Source organism: Sarcophilus harrisii, chromosome X (genome assembly GCF_902635505.1).
Source record: "Sarcophilus harrisii chromosome X, mSarHar1.11, whole genome shotgun sequence".
In the NCBI taxonomy this organism is placed as follows: domain Eukaryota; kingdom Metazoa; phylum Chordata; class Mammalia; order Dasyuromorphia; family Dasyuridae; genus Sarcophilus; species Sarcophilus harrisii.
This window is the reverse complement of record NC_045432.1, coordinates 79,428,566-79,451,833: the sequence shown is the minus strand read 5'-3', so window position 1 is coordinate 79,451,833 and position 23,268 is coordinate 79,428,566. Positions and strand designations below refer to the sequence as shown.

The 23,268-nt window shown below is 56.2% G+C and overlaps 2 protein-coding genes across 3 annotated transcripts; both read right to left on the bottom strand.

Annotated features, from left to right (window-relative positions):
- Window positions 1-207: 207 nt before the first annotated feature.
- On the bottom strand, window positions 208-4,203 carry RPS4X (ribosomal protein S4 X-linked). Its single transcript, XM_031944501.1, has 7 exons — window positions 3,915-4,203; window positions 3,577-3,654; window positions 2,173-2,353; window positions 1,938-2,035; window positions 1,248-1,419; window positions 673-830; window positions 208-369 (listed from the first exon to the last, which is right to left on the bottom strand). The coding sequence occupies exons 1-7, from the start codon at window positions 3,915-3,917 to the stop codon at window positions 268-270; spliced, it is 792 nt and encodes a 263-aa protein (XP_031800361.1). The 5' UTR covers window positions 3,918-4,203; the 3' UTR covers window positions 208-267.
- Window positions 4,204-5,117: 914 nt separating this feature from the next.
- On the bottom strand, window positions 5,118-12,962 carry CITED1 (Cbp/p300 interacting transactivator with Glu/Asp rich carboxy-terminal domain 1). 2 transcript variants are annotated; one of them, XR_004230496.1, is made up of 3 exons: window positions 9,942-12,962; window positions 6,223-6,301; window positions 5,747-5,796 (listed from the first exon to the last, which is right to left on the bottom strand). XR_004230496.1 is itself a non-coding variant. In XM_003775009.3 (2 exons), exon 2 carries the CDS (start codon window positions 5,664-5,666, stop codon window positions 5,253-5,255), a length of 414 nt encoding a protein of 137 aa, XP_003775057.1. In that variant the 5' UTR covers window positions 5,667-5,796; window positions 6,223-8,179; the 3' UTR covers window positions 5,118-5,252. The 2 variants fall into 2 exon arrangements, 1 of the variants encoding a protein (XP_003775057.1); XM_003775009.3 differs by lacking the exon at window positions 9,942-12,962 and having other exon boundaries at window positions 5,118-5,796; window positions 6,223-8,179.
- Between the last annotated feature and the right edge of the window lie 10,306 nt (window positions 12,963-23,268).

Genomic DNA, 23,268 nt, shown 5'->3' with positions numbered 1-23,268 from the left:
AGACCACGCAAGAAAAATCAGCCTCTGCCTCACTCCGCACGCACGCACGCCTCCAATCTGGCCCCGTCCCCAGAGCCTGAATCGGCCGGCTCCCATCCGGTGAGACAAGGAGCGCTTCCCTCCCAACCCAGAGGGGCCGCTCACCCCTGGCTGCCAGCTCCTCTGGCGTCCTAGAGGAAGGGAGCAAAAGTGAAAACAGACAGGGAGAAACACCTTGTGAAGTCTTTATTTGGTCAGGAAAGACACACGGTAACGTGCCGATGTCGTTCACCCGTTGCACTGTTTGGCCGCCAACCTCTTGTCTCTCTCTTCGGCAATGGTGAGGCGGATGCCCTTGCCTCGGGGCAGAGATATCCAAGGCTTGTTACCCTGGAGGGGAATGGGACCGGGCAGGGATCAGCAAACACCGCGTACCTCCCAAAGCCCGAGCCCAGATTGGAGCCGTCTGGAAGGTATCCCCAGAAGCCGAGTCGGCCCTCAGAGCCCAAAGAGAAGGGCTACACAGCAGTGGCCACCAACTCACCCCCCCCAGTGGTTCACCAACTGAACCCTGTCTCCTGGAGGACCGGCCCCTCTCTGGCCAAGAACCCCCGGGCAGCACTCCGGTCTCTCAGTGCAGGTCCCCGGCCTTTCTCTCACTAAGCTACAGAAAAAAGGACAAGCTGGACTCACTTTGCCAATAATGAAAATGTTGGAAAGCCTGGTGGCGAAGCTGTTGCCGTTGGCATCCTTCACGTGGACCACATCAAAGGAGCCTGGATGTTTCTCCCTGTTGGTGACCACCCCAATCCGACCCAAGTTGGCTCCACCAGTGACCATGCAGAGATTCCCTGGGCAGAAAGGACAATGGGAGCTTCATGGGTGAGGGTGATCAGAACCTGGGATCATGGGGCAGGAAGGAGGCACATTTCAAGGGGGAATCTAGGCCTTTGGGGAAGGCCCAAAAAGGGCCTTGGGGAAGGTCCAGAAGGCCTCTGGACACCAGAGGCTGTTGAAGGTTGGGGACAGGAAATGGACCAATCTGAAGTCGGGACTTTTTCAAGTTACCCACCCTGCCCAACACCTCACAACACCTCCCCCTTGAGGCTTTGGGATCCCCATTTCCTTGGCTGTTGCCTCAATCTGCATTACAGTCCATTGCCTGGCAACCCTCCCCGCTTTGGATGTCCAAGGATGTCCCCCCCGTCGATGCCACGACCCCCCAAAGAGCTGGGTGCCAAGCTCCGATACACACGGTGTCCCCGTACCGGTATCAAACTTGATGAAGTCTGTGATCTTGCCAGTCTCCAGATCGATCTGAATGGTATCATTGACTCTGATGAGTGGATCCGGATAGCGGATGGTGCGGGCATCATGGGTCACCAGATGGGGGATGCCCTTGGTACCCACAAAGGTCTTTCTCACTTTGCACAGCTTATACTGCGGACGCAGGAAGAACCGTCAGTCATGGGAAGCCAAGCTGCGTGTTGACGACAGACTCGGCGCCTCATTGGGAAGGAGCGTGGCCAGGCCCTCCCAGTTTGGTCTACGAGGCCGAGAACAGGAGACAGAGGGAGGGCCCCCGGCCTTAAGGCGATGGGGACTAACCTCCAGGAATTAACATGCCTCTTCCAAATCAGAGTATGTTATGCTCCGCCCTCCCCCTGCCGCCGCCTCCTCTTCCACTACTTGCAACCCAGGGCCCCCTTTATTTAGAAATCACTCAAGGCTTAAATCTATAAGCAATCCCTGCCCCTACCCAAGGGCCACAGGTACTCAATTGGAACCTGATCTCCAGCTCTGGCTCCCCATGTTGGCCATCTCCTTGCACCCCCCCCCCCCCCGGCCCCCAACTCTACTACAAATTATCTCACTTCTAAATCACAGACAGGAAATCTGCCTTCCCCATTGGGGGGGGGGGGGGGGGAGGCGGGTGCTTGTGAGTGTCTCCCATTCACCTTTGCCTCCTCGGCTGTGATGCGATGAACGGCAAAGCGACCCTTGGTGTCATAAATCAGACGGAAATACTCGCCGGTCTTCTCGATGCTGATGACATCTGATTTCAACCGGTGGTGACAATTAGAGGGGGGACGGGGAACCCTCTCCCACAAACAGGAAGCCTCACGAGCAAGAGAGGGGACCCATTCGGGGGAGCCCGGGCTGCGCTCCCCCCTCTGGTTTCCATCTACTCACCCATGAAGCCAACGGGATAGGTGGTGTCCGTGCGGACCTTGCCGTCAATCTTGATAAATCTCTGCATGCAGATTTTCTTAACTTCGTCTCCGGTCAGGGCATACTTGAGACGGTTGCGGAGGAAGATGATGAGAGGAAGGCACTCTCTCAGCTTGTGGGGGCCTGTGGATGGTCTGGGAGCCTGCGGAGTAAATGTCACATTTTAGCTCCCATGGTGAACACAGGATGTCTCACAAAGTCGTTGTCTTTTTTTTTTTTTTCTTTTTTTGAGGCAATTGGGGTTAAGTGACTTGCCCTGGGTCACACAGCTAGTTAAATGTCTGAGATCAAATTTGAATTCAGGTCCTTCTGAGTCCCACCAAGTTTTAATGAAGTATTAAGCTACCATGGCTTAAAATGGCACTAAGACTTTGGGGGCTCCCTGTCTACATCACATACATGGGGCGGGCTTGGGGGAAGTAAAGGTTTGAACCAAGCCTTCCTGGCACCAAAGTTAGCCTCTAGCACACTGCTAACAAGCCCATGAACCCGGCTCCCCAAAGTGGAGATGAAGGAGGCTCCCGATTCAAATCGTGCTTTCCCCCTTGTCATCCTTGCCACTCCCACCCCCACCCAGCTGGCGCCAAGGAGAACTGCAAAGAAAGTTGTGAGCTGGTGAAATGGCAAGTGTGAGGGCGTGGAAGGAGCAAAGCTAAGGCAGGAAAAAAGGAGCAAAACAGCCCCCTGACCCAAATCTCCTTGTCTGACGTCAGGTTACTCTTCATCACGTTGGGAACAAAGAGCTTTCTGTTCCAAAATTGCTCGTGGGAGGTGGGCGGCCACCAAGATCCGAGGAGGATCCGGGACTAGGGTCCACACTAGGGATGGCTGGGGCTCCTCAGCCAGGGAGATTGCACAGCGTCATTTCCCCCATTTCCTTGGGCGCCCCTAAGGAGCTACAACTGCCCTGGACTCTCAGGGCCCCCACACGCTTCCATGTCTAATAAAGAACTTGTCAGTTGCAGGGGATCCAAGATGCCGCCTTGTTCCATTTTGCTCTTGGGGGGGGGGGGTGGCAGGGGAAGACGGCCCCCAACAAAACCCAGTGGAAGCCCTGCAGGAAGGGGCTTCGCTCAGGGGGCGGAACAAGACAGCAAGGGGGGGGAGGTGCAGGTCGGAAGATGGAGGATGGAGCATTTTAGGGCAGGCTCGTCCAAGGAACCCGGATGTTAACCTTCAGACACGCTTTTAGCTTTGCCTTTATGGCTACCCCAAGAACGTTGGAGCCAGAGATCAAGCGACCCGGCCAGGGTCGCTGCCGCCCCTCCCTCCTCCATCCGTGACCTCCTCCGGCAGGGCTGTCACTTAACGGTTCGGGCAGGGCCCGTCCTCGGCCCCGCGACCCAGTGCCCGAGGTTTACTCACAAACACGCCGGTCAGCTTGTCCAGCATCCAGTGCTTGGGGGCGGCCACGCGCTTCAGGTGTTTCTTGGGTCCACGAGCCTGCGGACAGACCGCAGGGGTTCAGGAGACTCCCGGATCCCGAGGGAGGCTCCCCCGCCCCCCCCACCCCCGCCCCCGGGGGCCCCGAAGCGGGGATATCCGGCAGGTAGTGCGGGACGCCCCGTGTCTCCGAGCGGCCCCGAGCGGCTTTCATCCTTAGGCCCCGCCGCCCCTCCCCTGCCCGGCCGCTCTGAGGGTCCGCCGGCCCGGGGGATGGAGGACGATTGGAGCCGGGCCGATGGCGGAGAAGGGAGACCCACCATAGCTGCGACGAGCCGGGGAAAAGGACCCGCCGCTTCCGGTGAACCAAGGAAATAGGCGAGGGCTGGGGCATTCCAAGGCCCGCCCTTTCCGGCGAGCGGCGGGGCTGAGCCCACTCCTCTGCCGCCCCCTGCTGTTCGGAGGCCGCCAGGCACCTGGCGGCGCGCGAACTGGGCGGGGCTACGGGAAGGGGCGGGGGCTCCTCCTGGGTAGCTTTTAGGACGGTCCGGGCCCCCAAGCCCCGCCCTCTTGCCCTCGAGAGGGAAAAGTGCCGGCCTAAGGTGAGGAGATGGGCGCCCTCAGGACGAGGCCTGTGAGGCGCAGGCGCTGACAGCCGTCTGTTCGAGGCAGGCCCCCCCCTCCCCCACCCCCGTGCCCCACCATACGTGGCCCTCCCCGCCCCCACCCCGGCCACTGGCTTCTCTGTGGTAGGCCCCCCCACGGGCTCTGCCCCAAGGGAGAAAGCCTCAGGGGCGTTAGAGCCCAGGCTGCCTTGGCTTGGGCCCCTTCTTCCTGGGCTCTCGCAGCATCCGTGGCTTCGGAGGGATTCGAACTCGGGGCGCTGCAGGGAGTGGCCGCCGATGGGAAGGCAGAGGGCTGGAAGAGGTAGGAGGAGGGGCAGGAGCTCTGCTCCCGCAGCCGCAGCCGGCCTTCTTATGGGGCTGGGCCCAAGCTTAGCGCCAGCCCCAGTCCCCTTTGGTCTCATAAACAACCCTCTGGCTGGGAGGTTCTAGGATGGGAGGCTACAGGCAATGGGGGGGGGGGGGAATTCCACATTGAAGGCTGGAAGGGAACTTGGAAGTCCTCAAATCCACCCCCTCATCCAGAGATGCTGGGGAAACTGAGGCTCAGAGAGCAGGGGACTCGGTCGCTGGGTCTCAAAAGCAGAAAGTATCTGAGGCAGGCTTTGCACGTGGGTCTTGGGGGGGCCCAGATCAGGTGCCGAGTGTGTTGTGCTGAATCTTCAGGCTGATCCCCAGCCTGGTTCCGGAGACTTAGCTGACCACAGGGGCCCTTCCCGAGCACAGGGCTGTCTGCTGCCCAAAGTGGGATGTGTCCCGCCCCCTCCCCCCCCCCACCCCACCCCCGGCCATCCACATCCCAGGGCCTTGCCTTCCTCCCCCCAGCCCCAATCCGGGACTCCCCTTCGAGGGTACGAAGACGCCGAAAGAACCGGCCGGCCGGAGCTCTGGCCCAACAGCTGTGACACTGGAAAAATCGTTTTATTGATAATGAGCACAGGAGCTTGTCAAAAGCTAGCTAAGCTGGGGCCCATCTCCATCCCGCTACCCACAATGGGTGCGGCTGCCCCTCTGCCCCCTGGGATGCCCAGGACTTTAGCTGGGGGGCAGGTCGGTGGACAAGTCAAGGTCATCTTGGTCCAGCCAGAGCTCGGGTAGCTCACCAGCTTGGTCCAAGCCCAGCTCCATCACCAGGGACATGAGCAACTCCTCGTCTATGGGGTCAAAATCGAAGAGGTTGTTGAAGGCCTCGATAGAGGCCGTCTCTGACTCCACGGGCTCGTCGCCCTCCATCGGCCACGAGGGCAAGGCCATTTCCTCGTCTTGGGGCTCGGTGCTAGGCACCCCCTGGTACTGACTGTTAAGCTTCTGCAGCTGCATGCTGGCCACCAATGGGCCCTGTGTGCGCAGGCTGAAGGGGGTTACCGCAGGGGAAGGGGACTCTGCGGGTGGCAGTGGGATCCCCGAAGGGGTCACACGGGTTCCTTCGGGACTTTTGTTCCCGTTCATTTCTGTTGGAGAAGTAGAGGCGTCTAGCCGTGTAACTTTTATACTCAGTTTGGACTGTGGACAGTTCTGTCCCCCTTTTATACTCAGTTTTGGACAGACCAGAGAGAGCTCATCTCTTGGAACCAGAACCCTAGGAGACAGAGAAAAAAAGTCGAGGACACACCTAGTCTAGCCTCCCTTCACTCACATCCTAGCAGGCTCGGGACTCCACGTCTACACTGAGCCCCGTGGGAGCCCTTTTCCGGGGAGACAACTTCCACTCGGGCCCCACTTTCATCGCCTTGGCCGCGACGGGAGCGGGCACGGCCCGAGCAACCGCCGGCCGCCTCGTCCGCTCGCCCCACGCGGACTCCCAGAGCTAGCTGCGCTCCCCACCGGGGGACTCGCGGTCCACCCCCACCCCGCGTCTCGCCATCGGCTGCTTCCGCCCGTCTGGGACCGTCCACTAAACACTCGAAGTCTTCCCAGGACGTTCACCGTAGCGATCGTCTTCACCGGACGGTGACCCGAGGAAGAGGCCTTCCTGTTTCGGGGGAGTAAACGGGCCTTGACATACCTGTTTCATGGAGTCATGTAGCCCAGTGCCCTCATCAGCGAGTGGTGGGCTACGGGAGGGGCAGCCTGGCAGTGGTCTCCTGCAAAGAGAAACTAGTCCCATGAAAGGAATTTTCAAAGTGCGATGCTCCGACTATTCCTCGAGCACCTACTGTGTGTCAGGCACTCTGCGAGAGCCAGAGGGAGCGCCTGTCCTATGGGGGCAAAGCAACGCGCGGCCAGAGAGACCCCAAGTCTGGCTCCAGAGGGGTTTCTGCAGGACAGGGACGGGGAGGGCACTGGGAAGGGCAAGGAGGAGTTTCCCGGGACCCCGGCTCAGACCGAGCTTCGAAGGGAGGTTGAGATTGGGTGGATCAAAGTGAGGGAAGAAGGCATTCCGGGCACGGGGGAGGCTCTGCAAAGGTGTGGAGGCAAGGAGACGGAACGTCCCGCGTGGGGAACGGCAAACGGGGCAGCGGTGCTGGAGCGCAGAGTGACGGGATAAGAGAACGAGAAAGGATTGGCAAAGGAATGCCGGGCGGAGGCTGGCAAGTCAACAAAGCGATGATTAGCGGGCAGCGTGCTGAGGCCCCGGGTTACAAAGAAAAGCAAAAGCTGGAAAAAATAGAGAGGAAGGAAGGCGCTAGCATTAGGGGGCTCAGGGCAGTCTTCCAGGAGGAGGGGTTTTAGCTGGGGCTTTTAGGAGGCCAGGAAAGTCAGTAGTCGGAGCAGAGAGGGAGAGCATTCCAGGCCTGGGGGCACAGCCGGGGGAAGGCCCAGGGCCAAGAGATGGAGGGGCTTGGAGGTGGACCAGCCAGGAGGCCAGGCTCACCGGTGTGGAGTGAGAGGCAGCGGTGACGACCTGAGACAACAGATCGGCCGGAGGGTGAGAGTGAGGAATCCATTTAAGGAATCCATGCTTATGAGGCTGAGGCTGGCAGGATGGCGTGGCCCTCAACAGTAATGGGGAAGTGGTGGGTTATAGGGAAAGAAAAGGCTCACGTTGCTTAAGATGTCCACTGGACATCCAGTTTGACGTGTCCAGTTGGCAATGGAAGAAGCGAGACTGGAGGTCACCAGAGAGACTGGGACTGGAGAAGTCAATTTAAGAAGACCATTAAGTCCATGGGAGCAGAGGGGATCCCCAAGTGAAGCAGGAGCCAGGACAGAGCCCCGAGGGTACCCAAGACCAGCGGGGATGACCTGAGGACGATCCAACAAAGGAGTCTGAGAAGGCGTGCTCAGAGAGGGAGGAGCAGGCAGGGGTGGAGGGTCCCCAAAAACCTAGAGAGAAAAGGCTCTCTGGGACAGGAGGGTGATTGACAGTGTCCAAAGATGCAGAAATGTCAAGGAGGACTAAGAAAAAGCACGTTGGCTTTGGCGACTGGGAGATAGATGCTCGGTCATTTCGGAGAGAGCAGTTTGGGTGGGGTGATGGCGTCGGGTATCAGCCCACAGGAAGTCAGGAAGAAGCGGAGGCGCCGTGTTATGGATGCCCTTCTCAAGCAGGTTAGCCGTAAACGGGAGGAGAGATGGATCAAGTGAGGAGGGTCCAGCCAGGAAGCAGTGTAGACAGGGATGGAGGCCATCTCGTCACGTGAGATGGGGCTGAAGGAGAAGACACCTTAACGAGGGGAGATGAGCAAGAGGGGAGAAGAGGGTGAACGTGCTCCACTTTTTCGGTAAAATAGGAGCAGGTTCTCAGCTGAAGAGGTGGGAGAAGCTGTGGGAGATCTGAAGGAAGAAGAAACCCTTCCGGAAGGCCGCTGTGGAGAATGGGAGAGAGTCAGTAAGGGAGCTGGTGGAAGACTGCCTTGCCCCGGTGAGGGCCCATCTGGGGTCCTGACCCTCCCAGCAGCCTCCCTGCCCCAGTGAAGGAAAAGGCCCTTACTGAGGACCCTATTATTTGCCCAGCCAAGCTGTCCCTCCCCCTCCCCAGCTCCGGTGGTGACGGGACCTGCCAACTGCCCTGCAGCTGCCAAAGTACCCCCCCACCCCCACTCCCGCCCCGGCCTCCTCTGCAGCCGTGAAACAAAGTTCTCACTGCCAAGGCCTTGGTTCAGTATCAGAAATAGATATGGTTTTATCAATGGCTAAAGATGCACGGCCAGCGTCTGCTCCTGCCCCCTCCAGGCCCCCGGCCTTTTCTGGCTGCCCGGCAGCTGAGCCATGGTCTGCACCCCCACAGGATGAGCGGGCACAGAGCAGGGCCGGGCCCCCCAACCCGACAGAGGGCCCGAACCGGAGGCAATTCTTCCTTGCTGCTCTTTCCCTTTAGTCGGTCCTTGGGGATCTGATGCCTGACTTGGAGAGAGTAGAGAGCGGAGGAATGGGGGAAGGTGATCCAAGCTTTCCGCTCGCCCGCCGCAACAGACCCTCCCCCGCTCCCCACAACTGCTAGCTGAATTGTCCCCACAAGCCATCCTGTCTAAGGACGTTGGCCCAGGCTAGCCCTCATGTCTGGGACACACTGCTTCCTCGCCTCCACCTTTCTAGCTTCAAGAGTTTTTGTATTTCCTCAAAGTTCACTTTGGGTGCCCCCTCTTCCTTGAAGCCCTCCTAGATTTCTCCAGGTGGTGGACTCTCTCCCTCCTCCAGTGCCCTGGCATTTTATTTATCCACACAGTTGTTCTAGACCCTGCACAGCTTCCCCCCCTCCCCTTGGAGTCTAGAAGACCTAGCTAGGTTCCAATCTTACCTCTGGGAATTCCTAGCTTTGGGACTAAGTACCTCAGTTCTTCAGAGCCTCAGTTTCCTCCTCTGTAAAAAACAGACAACAACTCCTAGGGCTGCTAGGAGGCTCCGCTGAGGTTGCGAATGGAAAACCGTTCTCTCATGCTACGCATCGAGACAAAGATGCTTTGAGAGAAAAGCTCTGTTCGTGGGGTAATGAGACGAGCCTGAGGTCAGGAAGACTCTGCCAGTGGATCGGTCTTACTGAACTGTAGAGCCTGAGGATTGAGGACTGAGCTGGACCAAGTGCAGAGAGAGAGACTCCGCACAGGGGGGACCACAAGGGGATGCATTTTAGGGCCCCGGGCGGCCCATCGGCTAAATAGCAATCCCGATGAGGGGCTGGAGGGTGGGGCTCTGGGGAGAGCTGCCCAGAGGACAACGGCCCGGTCCCTGCTCTGACTGACGTTCAGCGTCAGAGCTCTAGAGCCAAGAAGGCCCTCTGAGGTCATCGGGTCCACCTCCCTCGTTTGACGAAGAGGGAAATGGAGGTGAAAGGGGCACACCCCATCGAGGCTCTGGGGTGGGGTTAGAACACAGATTAAATCCATCCTGGTGTTTTCACTTCAAACGGCTCCCAGTGGCTGTCGCACCCTGTTCAAATCAGACCTGGTGGTCTTCAGGGAAGGCAATCTTGAAGGCTTGGGGAAAAAGGTGGGCCTTGGGGTTTGGGTCCACTTGTTTCCCAGAAGCACAGTCTTATACAGATCCTCCCCCTTTCCCCTGATCTGGCTGTTCCCCCAATCACTGCTCCAACCCAGCTCTGCTTCTAGCTTCCCTGGGCAGAATCCGGGATTTGCAACGAAGGCCGTTGGTCCAGTGAGATCATGTTCTTCCCTTCCTCCCTCCAAGCCCCCGCCCCCTCCCCCTTATTCCCAGTTGGCTCCAAGATAATCCTCCTTCGATTTTAGGGATCAGGGAAGAGCCAACCCCCTCCACCTCCCGGCACCCAAATCTCCTTGAAGTCATCCATCCCCCTGCCTCTCCAAGGAAAGGGCCTCTGCTTACCCAGGGGCGTGCGCTCATCAAATATCCACAAAGTCCACCGTGGGAAGGGAGCGCCACAGGACGGCACTCTGAGCAGTGAGCGGCTTGGGAGGACTCTGACCAACTGACGCAGAGTGAAGGGAGCAGCGCCACCGGCAGTGGCCGGCGGGGGAAAGGGAAGCCACGTGGCCAGACTCCCAAACTTGACCAAGTACGTACGTGCCCAGTGAAGATAAAGAAGTGGGAGTCCCTGACCCAGTTCTTCCTCTGGGACTTCTTTGTTATAAGAGACGGTTGGGAACAGATACAATGTCACAGATATCAACGAAAGAACAGCAAGAAAACTAAAAACAAGGCCACTGCCGTGTCCCCAGGAGGCCATGGGGGAGGACTCTGGATTCAAGAAATGACACCACGTAACCCAAATGAATCGTTCACATTGCCACTTGAAGGTTTGCAAAGCCTTTTACAGACTCCAACTAGCTCTCTAAGCATTTTGTAGGTGGGGAAACCGAGGCCCAAGGGGGCAAAGTGACCTTCTTGTACAAGGGGGAAGGGATCGGACTAGCTGGCCTCCAGATCTCGGCTTCCGGCACAATCTGTCAAATGAACCAGCCCTGGGCATTCGTCCCCACTTAGGGCAATGGGTGTATTTTGCTGAGCCAGAGGAGGGCTTGGCTGCTGCGGGAAGGACGCTAGTCGGCCCCTTCGGCAGGCTCACCTCTTTCCCCGCCTCTGGGCCAGGCACAAGAACGGCCTGCCTTTTCAGCCTTGAATTAGAAGCCCTGCCCGGGCCTTGTTTGGGGCACAGGCCAACAGCAGCGACAAGCTGCTCAAATAAGGGAACCTGACCTCCTTGCCATGTGGTGGGTGGAATAAAAGGAGATGATGTCATGGCCCGGGCGGCTGAAGGCGGGGGATCGACCTCCAAAGCCACCTGGTCCCAGCGGCCCTCTCCAAATTTACAGCGTCTCTGGCTCCAATGAGCAAAGGGAATCCCACCTTTGTGCAAACCCGCACCCGCACCCGCAAAGCCAGCCGGCTTCTCGGAGGCCCGGGCGCTCCGATAACCGTGGGCAGCACGACACCCTGCAGGTCAGCAATCAGCCCATGAGTCCCTGCACGCGTGTACCGGGCCCCAAGCTAGCTGGGGGGAATACGAGGAGGGCAGGCTCCCAGGCCCACCTCTGCCACCTATGTTTCTGTGCCTGCCTAGGTCACTCTAGAAGATCCCGAACAGTTGCTAGTCTAAATCTGGAGAACTCGGTTTCTGTACCTCCACCATCCCAGACAGACAGTCACTACATTGCAGGAAGGAAAATAGCAGGAGAGAGACACCCAGAAAGCCACAGAAAAGAGGCAGCAACAAGCCCCGGAGCCTCCGAGGTCTACACACAAGTTCACAAAGGGTGGGGCGGAGGCAAAGCGATATTGAGATCCTCGCACGTGAAAGGCGATTTGACCTCAGATATCTAGCACTCCCAGCTGGTTAGAATGGGCCCGGGGACTTGGGGTGACTCAAGAATGGCTCCGGAATTAGTGTGAATAATGACAAAGGGGAAAGAAGAGGCAAGGGGAGAGTCCCGCTCTGTGAAGGAAGCAAGGACCGCAGGGACTGGAATGAAAGGTCGTGGCAGCCGAGAGAGAAGCGCCCCCATATCCAGGCCACCAGACCCGAGAGGAAATCCACGAGGAGCCAAGGAAACGGAGAAGGAGCTGGGGAAGGAGATGTGATGTGAAATCCAAGCTCAGAACCGTTCTGCTCCAAGCCCCCCCTTCTAGGATGGGGGAAGATGAGGCCCATGGAGAGAAGCGGGCAGTCCATGCCAGAGGGGAGGCTTTGACTCCAAGTGAAACCCATTGGGCTCTTCCAGCTAATCTGGCTCTCTCCTCTCCCTTCTTCCCTCATTTTCCCAGCTTCTCTTTTTTTTTTTTTCTCTCTAGCAATTGTTTTGACTTGTCAATGATAAATCAATCCTTGAAAAGGTGTAGAAACCAACAGAGGCAATTCTCTTCTAGACTCTGGGGTGGGAATGATGAAGCAGCTTGGGAGAAGGACCCCTTATGTCTTTGAACTTGTACCGGAGAAGGGGGCGGGGTGCATATAGATCACACTGGAAGAGTTCAAAGGGCAGATTTCAAAGAGTTCGGAAGATGAGGAGGCCAGATCTCTCGGCCTCCAGTTCAACGGGGGAAGTCGGCCCGGGAGGAGTGCAAAGCTCTGCGGAATGAAAGCAAATCCAAGGAAGAGGAAAGGAACTTTAAAGAGCCCCATAGAACCCGGAAGGGGGGCAGGCAACGGCGAAGCTTGGAGGGCAAAACCGTGGCCCAGTTCCGGAAGGATCACGTCAGGTGGGCCAAGGCCCTTGAAGAGGTTGAGGCCGGTAAGGAAAAGCCAAGTCATAAAAGGAGAAAAAAATGAGGAAGGAAGGAGAGGCTTTTTGTGAGGAGGGGGGCATGTGAGGGTGGGGCATGTGGAGGAGGGAGCCCTGGCACCCCAGACCAGGCTCGATGATGACGCCCTTCTTCTGCTTCTGCTTTCTCTGCCAAGGAGAATGTTCTTTGTACTGGAAAGGACAGAACAAGCAGGGCTAGCAGGCAGTTGGCATCTCAGATAAGGAGGGAGATAGTAGGAGAGCACCAGGGAAAAGAGGGGCAATGAATCACTCTGAAAACAAACAGAAGGGAGCGGAAGGGGGAATGAGGGGAAGCAGGGCGCCGTGAGGACCCGGTTTGGTTGGGTTCGGTCCGGACTCATCGTAGCATCACCAAGCCGCGGGAGTGAAGAGAGGGGTCTCCGCAGCTGGGCACAGAGGGTCTGAATACGAGTGGGCGGTCCCTTTGGGAAGGCCCGCGCCAGGTGTGCTAGAGCTCGGGAGCACAGGGTCCCGGCCCGTCCAGAACTCGGATCCATTTGTCACACTTCACTTCCCATGGGCATGTGTGGGCTCTTTCACAAAGCAGCGTTCTGTGTCATGAACCTCCAGATCGTCAGCAGACTCCAAGAACCAAAAAGAATCTTAAGGGAGCCTCTCCCCTCCATTTGTTCCCAAGTTCTGAATGTAAGAATCCCCCGGGAAATTTTTTCCCCTTTTTTCCTGAGGTTCATTCTTCCCCGACATGTGGGGATTTGGGCTATTGAAGAAGGGCCCTGATAATAAAGTGATAAATAGGTGGTTTTTGGGCAACGAGGCTATTTTTTTTGTTTTCATTGGTCTAGATTTAAATTGAGCTCAAAATTTGAGGGAAGCTCAGGTTCTTCAATGGACAAGGGGGGAAAGGAGGAACCCGAGTTTCCAGCCCCGCTGAGAGAATGGTCCTTAAGAGGTTAACCCTTTAAGAGGGGGGAGAGTCCCGGGCCCTCTGGGTTTCAGGCCCTGGTTGGTTTTCAGGGCCTTGGAAGGCCCCGGGATGTTGGAGGAAACACCGCCCAAGTGCCCTGAGGGAGAGCCCAAAGAAGAGCGGGGGCCGACTATAAGAAAGGGAACCTGAGATCCACAGAGCGAAATTTGAAAGGAGGGAGTTGCCTGGCCCCGGGGCAGCGGGTTTTGAGGGCAAGAGAGGGTAGGGATGGACCTTATTTGGGACACCTGGGAACCCGGGGGTGGCCTTACAAAGTGGGCCTGAGTTTCTGCCGGAGGATCAAGGATTAAGGGGGATCTGAAACAGATTGTTTTGGGGGGGTCTTGTTTTAAGGCCATGGGGAGGGGAAAGCCTTGTTTAATTTCCCCAAAGGGCCAAGGAGGATGGGGGCAAGGAAATTTGGGGCAGGACAGGCCCGGGAGGGGGGGGGGGAAAATGAGCAAACCTTTCCAACCGGAGTGCCCCGATCCTGTCGATGGGGGTGGCGGTCATGTAAAGTGCTTGAACGGGGCCTGAGGGCCTAGGGGCTGAGCCGTGACTCCCGGTTTGTAGGATCTGTGCCCCCTTCCCAAGTCTGGTGACCTGGGGGGGTCTGTTAAATGGGGGGGGCCCCTGATTACGATGAGGGGCCGAGGGCCCAAGGCCCACTGCACGCTTCTAACGCCCAGAAGGCATCTGGCCCTCCACGAAGCCTTCCTTTCCAAGATATTTCCAAAATAAGTGGCTCTGATAGCTGCCCCCCAAGCCCCTGGGGCGTTTGGCCATGGCCCTCGCTGGCTGCCATTGAGTACAAGCAGAGGAGAAGCAGCGGCAGGGAGAGAGGGAAGCAGAGGAGGGGCAGGAGGCTTGCCCTGGGCAGAAATTCTTCATCCCAAGCGAGGAGGGAGGGGAGGGGAGGCAAAGGGGGATGGGAAGGCAAGGGAGCAGGGAGGGAGGGAGGGAGGGATGGGTAAGGGGGGCGAGGAGGGATGGGAGGGAAGGCAAAGGGGGCGAGGGGGCAGACTTGGCTCCCAAGCCCCGTTTAAGCTGTGGAAGCCGCGGTGTCCGCGAGGCTCGGGGTCCCCGCGGGAAGATGAAACCCTCACAGGGCCGCGGCTCCGAGCCAGGAAGCTCTGGATTCGAGTCCGGAAGCCCTGGACTCCGGCCGGGCTCTGGTCCCAAAAGGGCCGGAGAGCCCCGGGCCGCTCGGTCGGCTCTCGAGGCAACGCGCGCAGACTCTGCCTTCTAGGTCAGAGGAAGGGCCCCTGCAGGGATTACCGACCGGGGGACGCCCCCCCCGCCGCCCCCTCCCCCGGGAAGAGATGGAGTGAAGGTTTTCCCTGGAGGGTTTTAAAAAGGTGGTTTAGAAATAAGGTTAGCGAGCGATTAGCGGTGTGGGAGCCTAGAAGAGGAAATTTTTCTGGAGGCAGGGGTTGGGAAGTTTTTTAGGTTACCCGGTTCCCCCTTTCCTTTCCTTTTCCCCCTTTTTCCCCTTTGCCCGGGGAAACCCCGGTTAGAGTGTTTGTTTGGGAGTTGGGGGAGTTGTTGGCCAGAGGGAGCCCGCGAAGGGGGGGGGGGGGCGTTAGGTTTTGGTTTTCTTTGCTCAGGCCAATGAGGAAACAGACCACCCACCCTTTCCCTCCACTTTCCCGCTTTTTCTGCCCCTTAAAGGCGAGGGGGATGGGGGAGGGGGGACGAGAAGGGACGAGTTTGGAGTTCCTGGGGGGAGGGGGGGGGGGGGGAGGTGGGTTTGGGTTAGAGAAAGGGAAGCTGGACCATTTTAAAAGAGATGATTTAGTGACAAGAAATGATGAGAGAGAAGGGGCTGAATGGGTGGTGGTTCTTGGCTGCTGGGGGGGGGGCAGGTTTGGCCCGGTCGCCGGGTGCCCGTGCGCTTTGGGTGGAGAGAGATGGAAAGGGGGATGAGGGGGGGGGGCGTGGGGCGTTGAGCCCACCCTGGGCAAACTGGTGGAAGAATGGGAAAGCCCGGTTTTGATTTTGGGGCAGTGTGTTCTGAAATTGAAATGCCGATGCGAGCGAAGTTGAAATGAATTTGGTTGAGTTTGGGGGGGGGAGAGGAGTAAAAAATAAATAAAGGGGTTTGAGAGGACCTGGGAGAGGGGGAGTTTGGAGGGGTGCGGGGACAGCTTTGGAGATGAGAGGGGGAGGTTTTTAAGGTGGATTGGTGGGCCCTTTTTCGGAAGGGTGTTTGGGTGGGGGTTTGGGGGTTCGTTTTCTTTCCCCCTTTTAGTTTCTGGAGGGAATAGTTTGCTGGGGTTTTCGGGTCGTTCCTGGAGTAGGTGTGTTGGGGGAGGAATTTGGAATTTTTGCTGCGCGGTTGTTTTGGAAGAGGAAATTGAGATTTGGGGAGGGGAATTTGGGTGGGTGGAAGTTTTCCTTGGAAGTTTGCTGGGGGTGTTTGAGGTGGTTTTTTTCGGGGAGTGCTTTTTGGGCCTGGAGGTGGAGTGAATTTGGGCGACTTTTGGGGGGGTTTTGAGAAGGAAGTTTTAGGGGATTTACTTTTACCCTTTGGGCGAGGTAGTTTTATAAGTTTCGTTTGATGGGGTTTTGCGGGGTTTCTACTTGCGGGGGGAGAAAGGGGAAGGGGAGTCGGGTTTTCCAGCAGTTTGGTGAGTGAGGAGGTTTCCCTTTTGCCCGGGGTTGTGTTTCGGGGAAGTGGGGGAGGTTGGGAAGAGGTTTTAGGGAGGGGGAGTTTTCGTTTCTGTTGGGAGGGTTTTGGGTTGCTTGTGGGGGTTTTGGGGGAGGGTGGCATTTTCTGGTTTTGAGTTTTGGGTTGAGGGGATGTTTGTTGTTTTGGTTTTCTTTGGTTTTGTTTTTTGTCTTGCCTTTTGTTTTGAGTTTGAACAGTGGGTTTTTGTTTGGCGCTGGGGAGGGGGGGGGTGGGGGGCGGGGGGTGGGTGGGGGGCTGGGGGCTGGGGAGGGGGGAGTGGGGGGCCCGGGCCCTCATTGTGGCTTTTCCCTCCCGGGCCCGCCCGGTCCCGGGGGCGGGAGGGGGAGGGGGGGGGGGGGGGGGGTTCCGGGGGGGGCCCTTGCCGGGGCCCCGGGGGGGGGGTTTGCCCTTTCCTTGTTTTCCCCCTTTCCCCGGGCCCCGTTCTCCCCCTTCCCGGAGGGGTTCCCTTATGGGTGGGGGGGGGTTTTGGGGGTTTTGCTGGGGCCGGAAAGGGGAGGTAGGTTGGGGGGGGGGGGGGGGGGGGGGGCTAGGGGGTTTTCGGGGCGGCCCGGGGGGGGGGCCCCCTTTTGGGTTTGTTTTTTTGGGGGGTTTTCTTGGGGGTTTTTTCCCGGGGTTTTTTGGGGGGGGTTTTTGGGGTTTTGGGGTGGGTTTGGGGTTTGTTTTTTTTCTTGGGGGCTTTTTTTTCCCCCTTTTTGGTTTTTTTCTTTTTTCTTTTTTTTTTTTCTTTTTTTTTTTTTTGGTTTTTTTTTTTTTTTTTTCTTTTTCTTTTCTTTTCTTTTTTTTTTTTTCTTTTTTTTTTTTTTCTTTTTTTTTTTTTTTTCTTTTTTTTTTTTTTTTTTTTCTTTTTTTTTTTTTTTTTTTTCTTTTTTTTTTTTTTTTGGGGGGCTTTTTTTTGTTTTTTTTTTTTTTTTTTTGTTTTGGGGTGGGTTTTTTTTTTGGGTTTGGGTTTGGGGGGGGTTTTTTTTTGGGGGGGTGGGGTTTTTTGGTGGGGGTTTTGGGGTTTGGGGGGTTTTTTGGGGGGGGGAGGTTGGGGGGTTTGGGGGGGGGTTTGTTTGGGTTTTGGGTTTTTGGTTGGGTTTTGGGGATGGGAAGGGGTTTTTTTGGGTTTTTTTTTGTTTTTAAAATGGGGTTTTTGGGGGATTGGGGGTTTTGGGGGGGTTTTTTGGGGGGGTTTTTTTTTAAATTTGGGGAAGGTTTTTTTGTTTGGGAAATTTGGATTTGGTTTTTAATGTTTTTAAATTGGGGTTTTGGTTTGGGTGGGGGTTTTTTTGGGGTTAAAAAGGGGAGGGGAAGGGTTTTTTTTAAAGGGTTTAGGTTTATGTTTTTTTGGGGTTTTTGGGTTTTGGGTTTTGGGGGGGGTTTTTTAATTTTCAGGGTTTTTGGAAGGGTTTTTTTTTTTTTGGGGGGGATGGGGGTTTTCTTTTGGGGGGAGGGGGGGGCCCCTTTTTCTTTTGGGGGTTTTGGGGGGGGGGGAAGGGAGATTTTTGGGGGAGGGGGTTTTTTTGTTTGTGGATGGGGGGATGGGGGGTTTTTAAATTTGGGGAAAGGGTTTCAGGGTGGGTTTTTTTGTTTTTGGGGTTTTGGGTCTTGGCCGGGGGGGGGGGGGTTTGAGGGGAAAGGGAAAACTTTAAAAGGGGGCGAGGGGGGGGAAGGGTGGGGGGAAACGAGGGTGAAAGGGTTTGGGGGGAAAAGGGGGGAAAAGAAAGGGTTTTAAAGTGTTTTTTTAGGGGTGGGGTTTTTCTAAAATTTGGGTTTTTGGAAAGGGGGGGGTTTTAGGGGGGGGGTTTTGGGTTTTTTCTTTGGTTTTCTTTAAAACCCGGGGGGGATTTTTGAGGGGGGGGGCCCGGGGGGGGCCCTTTTTTGGTTTTTCCTGGGGTTTGGTTTGGGGGGGGTAGGGTTTTTGGGGGTTTCCCCTTTGCTAAAAGTGGGGGGTTTTTTGGGGGGGGTTTGTGGGGCCAAATTTCCGGGGTTTTTGGGGGGTGGGGGAATTTGGGGAGGGTTTTGGGGATATGGGGTTGGTTTTTGTTTGGGGTTTGGGGAAAGTAGTTTTTCCTGGGAAAGGGGCCTTTTGGGAAAAGGGTGGGGGATTTTTTGGAGGGTTGGGGGAAAGAAGGGTGTTGGATTTTTTTGGGGGGTTTGGAGGGGGTTTGGGTTTTTTGGGAGGGTTTTTCCCCTTTTTTTGGGGGATTTCTTTTTTGGGTTTGGGGAGGGGGGAGGTGTGGGACTTGGGTTTGGGCCCTTTTGGGGGTTTTTTTTTGGGGGTCTTGGGGAAAGGGGGGTTGGGGGTTTTGGGGTTGAAATTTTTTGGGGGGGGCTTTTTTTTTTTTTGGGGTTTTCGAAGGGGTTTTTTGGGTTTATGTTTAGGGTTTTGGGGGGGTTTTTTTTGGGTTTTGGGGTTTTGGTTTTTTGGGGTTCAGGTTTAAAGGTTTTTTGGGTTTCTTTTTTTTTTTTTTTTTTGGGGGTTAATTTTTGGGGGGGTTCTTAGGGGAAAAGGGGGAGGGCTTGGGAGAAATTTCTTTTGGTTTGGGTTTTTTTTCTTTTTTTTAAAAAGGGGGGGTTTGGGGTTTTTTGAGGGGTTTTTTGGGGGGGGAAATTTTTGGGGTGGGGGCCCCCGGGGGTTTTGGGGTTTTTTTTTTAGGGGTTTTTTTTATTTTGGAAAGGGGAAAAGGGTTTTTTTAAATTTTTAGGGGTTTCCCCGGGGGCTTTTTTTAAAAATAGGGGAGGGGGGGGGGGATAAGGGGAGAAGTGGGGGGGGGAAAAGGGGGGGAGGGGAGGGGGGGGGAAGGGGAGGGGGGGATTTTTTCCTTGATCAGAAGGGTTTGGGTTTGGGGCCCCCGGGGGGGTTTCTTTTAGGGGGAGAGGGGCGGGCCCCCCCCCCGGCGTGGGGGGGCCGGAAGGGGGGGGAACCCGGGGGAGGGGGAGGGGGAGGGTAAGGCCCTGGCCCGGGGGAAAGGAAAAAAAGGGGCCCCGGGGCCCCGGGCCCCATTTTTTTCCCGTTTTTTTGGGGGTTTGAAAATTGCAATTTTGGTTTTTTAGGGGGGCAAACCCCGGGGAAAAGGGGGGGTTTTTTTTTTAAAAGGGGAAAAATTTTGATTGAAGAGGTGGGGTGGGGGAGGGGTTTGGGGTTTTTTCCAAAATTTTTTTACTAGGTGGGGGATGTGGGGGCCCCTTTGGAGTTGGGGGGTGGGGTTTCCCCCTGGGAAGGGGGCCGGGGGGGTTTTCCCCGGGGGGGGTTCCTTTTTTGTTTAATTTTTCCAGTCCCCCCCCCCCTTTGGATTTTTTTTTAAAATGGGGGGTTTTTCAAATTTTTTGGGGTTAATTTTTTTCCCCGGGTTTAATTTTTTGGGGTTTTTTTTTTTTGGGGGTTTTTTCCTTTTTTTTTTTTTAAAATTTTTTTTTTGGGGTTATTTGGGTTGGACCCTTTTTGGGGCCCCTTTTTTTTTGGGGTTTCCCCGGGGGGCCCTGGGGCCCTTTTTTTTTTAAAATTTCGGGGTTAAGTTAGGAAACGAGTGGTAATTGGGGGTTTTGCTTTGGGAAAGGCCCCCCCCGGATGCCTTCGCGGTTTGGGGGTTTTGGGGGTTTGGGCCCAAGGGGGGTTGGGGGGGTGGGGGTTTATAAGCCCCCGGTTTGGTGTTGGTGGTGGGGGGGGTGGGGGTTTAGGTGTTTTCCCCCGGAACCATTTGTGGATGGGGGTTTTTTGGTTGGGTTCTGGGGAAAAGTTCTGGGAAAGGGGGGGTTTTTTGGATAGAATTTTGGAGGGATGGGGCTTCCCCGGGGGAAAATTTTGGTGAGTTTGGGGGGGATGGTGGGTGTAGGGGGTTTTTCCCCCCCTTTCCCCCGCGGGAGTTCAGAGTGGTTGGGGGGTTTCAGTTTGGGAGGGTTTTTGTGGGGGGGAAAAATTTGGGTTTGGGGGGGGGCTCCCCCAAATTTTTTTTCCCCTTTCCCGGGGGAGGGAGGGGAAGGGGGGGGGGAAAAAAGGCAAGGGTAAGGGGAACCCCCTTTGGGGGGGGTTTAAGGGAAGCCCCCGGGGGGGGGGGGGGGGGGAAGTTTAGGTAAAGTAAAATTCAAAGGGGGAAACTCGGGGGATGGGGGGGAAAGGAAGGGCCCGAGGAACCGGGGTTTTTAAGGGCGGGGGGGTTCCAGGGGGGGGGGCGGCCCCCCCCGGGCCTCCCCTCCGGGGCCCAGGGTGAGCTTTTTGGGGGTTTCTCCCCTCCCTCCCGTTTCCCGGGGGTCCCTCCCTGGTTGGGGTGGGATTTCCCCCAACCCCCCTGGGAAGAAAATTTAGTTGTCCCCCTTGAAATGGACCTTGGGTTTAGGGGTCCCAATATTCCCTTTTTAAAGGGGGGGGGGGGGAATTCCCTTCCCTCCTCCCTCCTTCCTTGGAGACAAAGCCCTTGAAGAAACTTTTCCCCAAAAAAGTTTGAAAAATTTGTTTGACCTGGGGGAAAAACCCCTGAGGGTTGGCCCCAACCCAAAAACCCTAAATGCCTTTCCTTCCCCACCCCCCCCTTCCCCCCCTGTAGTGGGCCAAAGATTTGGGGCCTCCCTGGTTTGGCCCAAAGCCCGGTTTTTAGTTTGACCCCTTTGGGGCTAAAATTTATCTTTTGGGGGGGGGAATTGGGAGGCAGGAAGGGCCCCCAAGTTTACCCGGGGGTTTAAAAATCATGGAAGGGAAAAAGGTGGCCTTTTGGGTTGGGAAAAGCCTGGGGAGCCTTGAGAAAATTAAAAGGGGGGGCCCCCCAGGGGGGGCCTTCCCCGGGCCCTGGCCCTGGGCCCGACCTTTTGGGAGCCCAAAGAGCCGGGAAGGCAAAAACCAAAAAAAGGGGGGCCCAAGGGTGGGGCCCGGGGGGCCCCTTGAAGGGAGGGAAATAAGGGGGCCCAAAAAAACCAAAAGGGGGGCCCCCCTTTAAAATTTTCCCGGGGGGGGGGGGAAAGGGGAAAAAGCCCGGGGGGTAAAAAAAGGGGGGATGGGGATGGGGGAAAGGGGAAGGGAAACTGGGGTACCTTTTGGGGAAACCCGAATTTGGGGGGGAGCCAAATTTAAACCTTTGGGCCGGTTTTTCCCCAACAAGGACCCTAAGTAGAGAAGGATGCCGGGACTCCCACAGGCCTGGCTTCTCACCCACGGACCTAGGCGGGTCATGGTCCCGGGCCTCCGGGACCCTTAAACCAGAAGTGGCAGCACGCTGTTTAGCAGCACAGCCACAGAAGCCCGGGACTAAGGCCAAAAGACGGCCCCAAGAGGTGGGGGGGGGGCATTCTGGGTGGGAGGTACAGCCCGTGTAGCAGCGGACAGGTAAGAGAGAACATTCCATGTGCAAGGATTGGGCACGTAACTGGGCTGGGCCGCTCCCAACAACAACAACCACCTAAATCTCCAGGCCGTGAGTGGATACAAGAAGGACAGGCTGTACAAAAGGCTCACTGAGGTTCCAGCGGGGTGGGGGGGGGGTGTCAAGACTTTTCAATGCCATGGAGCCAATCTTGTGTCTAATTTGTGAAAGGTTGGTGATAAGGCGGGGACTGGGGCCTGATGTGCTTTGGGAAGATTACTTGGGCAGCCACGCTGTGGAGGGGCCAAATTACAGAAGGTCTTGGGTGCCAGGTAGAGGATCTGGGCCAGCGTTCCACAGACTCGACCAGAGTTGTGTACGCCAAAGAGTCCGAGCTGCGGACAAAAGGGATCAACACCAATTCCCATCTCTGCAGTGCTGGGAGGTTTGCCCAGTGTTGGGACTCCCCATACCTCTACAGAGTAGGGAGTAGGCCCATTTTCCAGACAGGTGACCCGAGCGAGGAGGGGAGGAGCAACACAGAAAGCAAGATTCGCACCCTGGCCTCCTGCTGGACCAATCCTTCTTCCTCTGGGAATTGAAGGAGGGAGAAGGGAGGAAAGAAAAGCTCGTGTAATAAGTCCAAGAAGCGAAACGGAGGGTTTATGCCAGGAGTGGAGGGGAAAGAAAAGCTAAGGCAAAGCCGGGAGGGTCACGATTTGACAAATGATCGGATATGAGGGGAGGAGCATCTACCATCCCAGCTGCCTCGGGCCGGTCCCTTCTCCTTTGGGCCTCCTTCCACAGCTGGAGCAGAAGGGACTTGGACTAGAATCTGGTTGAGGTCCTTCCCTCCTAGTGTTTGCAGTAGGGGATTCTGTGACTATGTCCTTGGGGAATGACACCGTTTCCCCGTCTCGTGGGCCAGGAAGAGAGAGATCTGGGGTCAGGCTCAAGCTTCCCTGTCCCTCGAACCAGGAGGTTGGACTAGATGCTTTCCAAGGGACCTCTGACCTTCTGTGAATCTAGATCCAGTTCCGAGGGGACAAGCACGAGACAGGGGGCTCCTTTTGGCCATCACTAAAGTATGGCTGCGCCAGAGCAATGGAGGACCCCTGTTCATATGTCATTGCCAAGTACAGCTCCCTGTTTCTCTGGCTCTCCCTTTGCATTTGTCTCTGTCTGTCTCTTTGTCTCTCTTCCTCCATAGGCAAACCTGTTTCTTCCCACATATTTTGAGTCCCTAATAAAAGTCCTCGGGCCCGGAAGATGACTTTGCTCGTTATTTTGCCATCAGAAGCCCCAGATAAGAGTCAACAGGGCGAGATATTTGTCTCCTGGAACTGCTACTTGTGAAATAGCTAAGGATTTTTTTATCTTCCAACAGTTGCAAGAGAACTTTCTATTTCCCATTTTTGGAAACAATTAAAAACAAAGAAATCAAAACTATTTACATTCAAGGTTAGAGTTTGCCTTTGATTGGAGCCTCCCAGACTCTGTTCAGGCACTTACTTTGCCACAAGGTAACAGTCTTCCTCATTCAAGGGTACAAGAGGAGTGGGGGGAACAGGAGCAAAAAACACATCTGCCTTAGACTGAGTCAGTGGGGCGTGATCTGTCCCGGAGAAGGGAAAAGCCAGATCTTGAGGTCAAGGCCGTGTCCCAGGCGTGTCAGGGTCTCCAGCTCGGCTGTCTTCAACCAGCTGACCTGCAGGGAATATTCCATGGCTTTAGTGATTCTTTGCACAGGATGATGGGAGTGGAAAACTGCTGGATAAACCCATGCGGGTCACTGAGATCTGCAATATGGGGAGGAAGGGAGGGGTCACCCCCCCCACCCCGGCGGGACTTGGGGGGGGATTTATATGAGAATGAGAAGCCATGGACAAGAGTGGCCCGTGATCAGCAGTCATGCTAAGTGCATGCATGTGCATGAACACATACATGTATGTGCAAACATGTGTGTGCGCGCGTGACCGTGTGTGTGTGTCCAAGTGCACATGTGTAGGTGAGACGCACAATCTGCCTGGCTGAAGCCAAC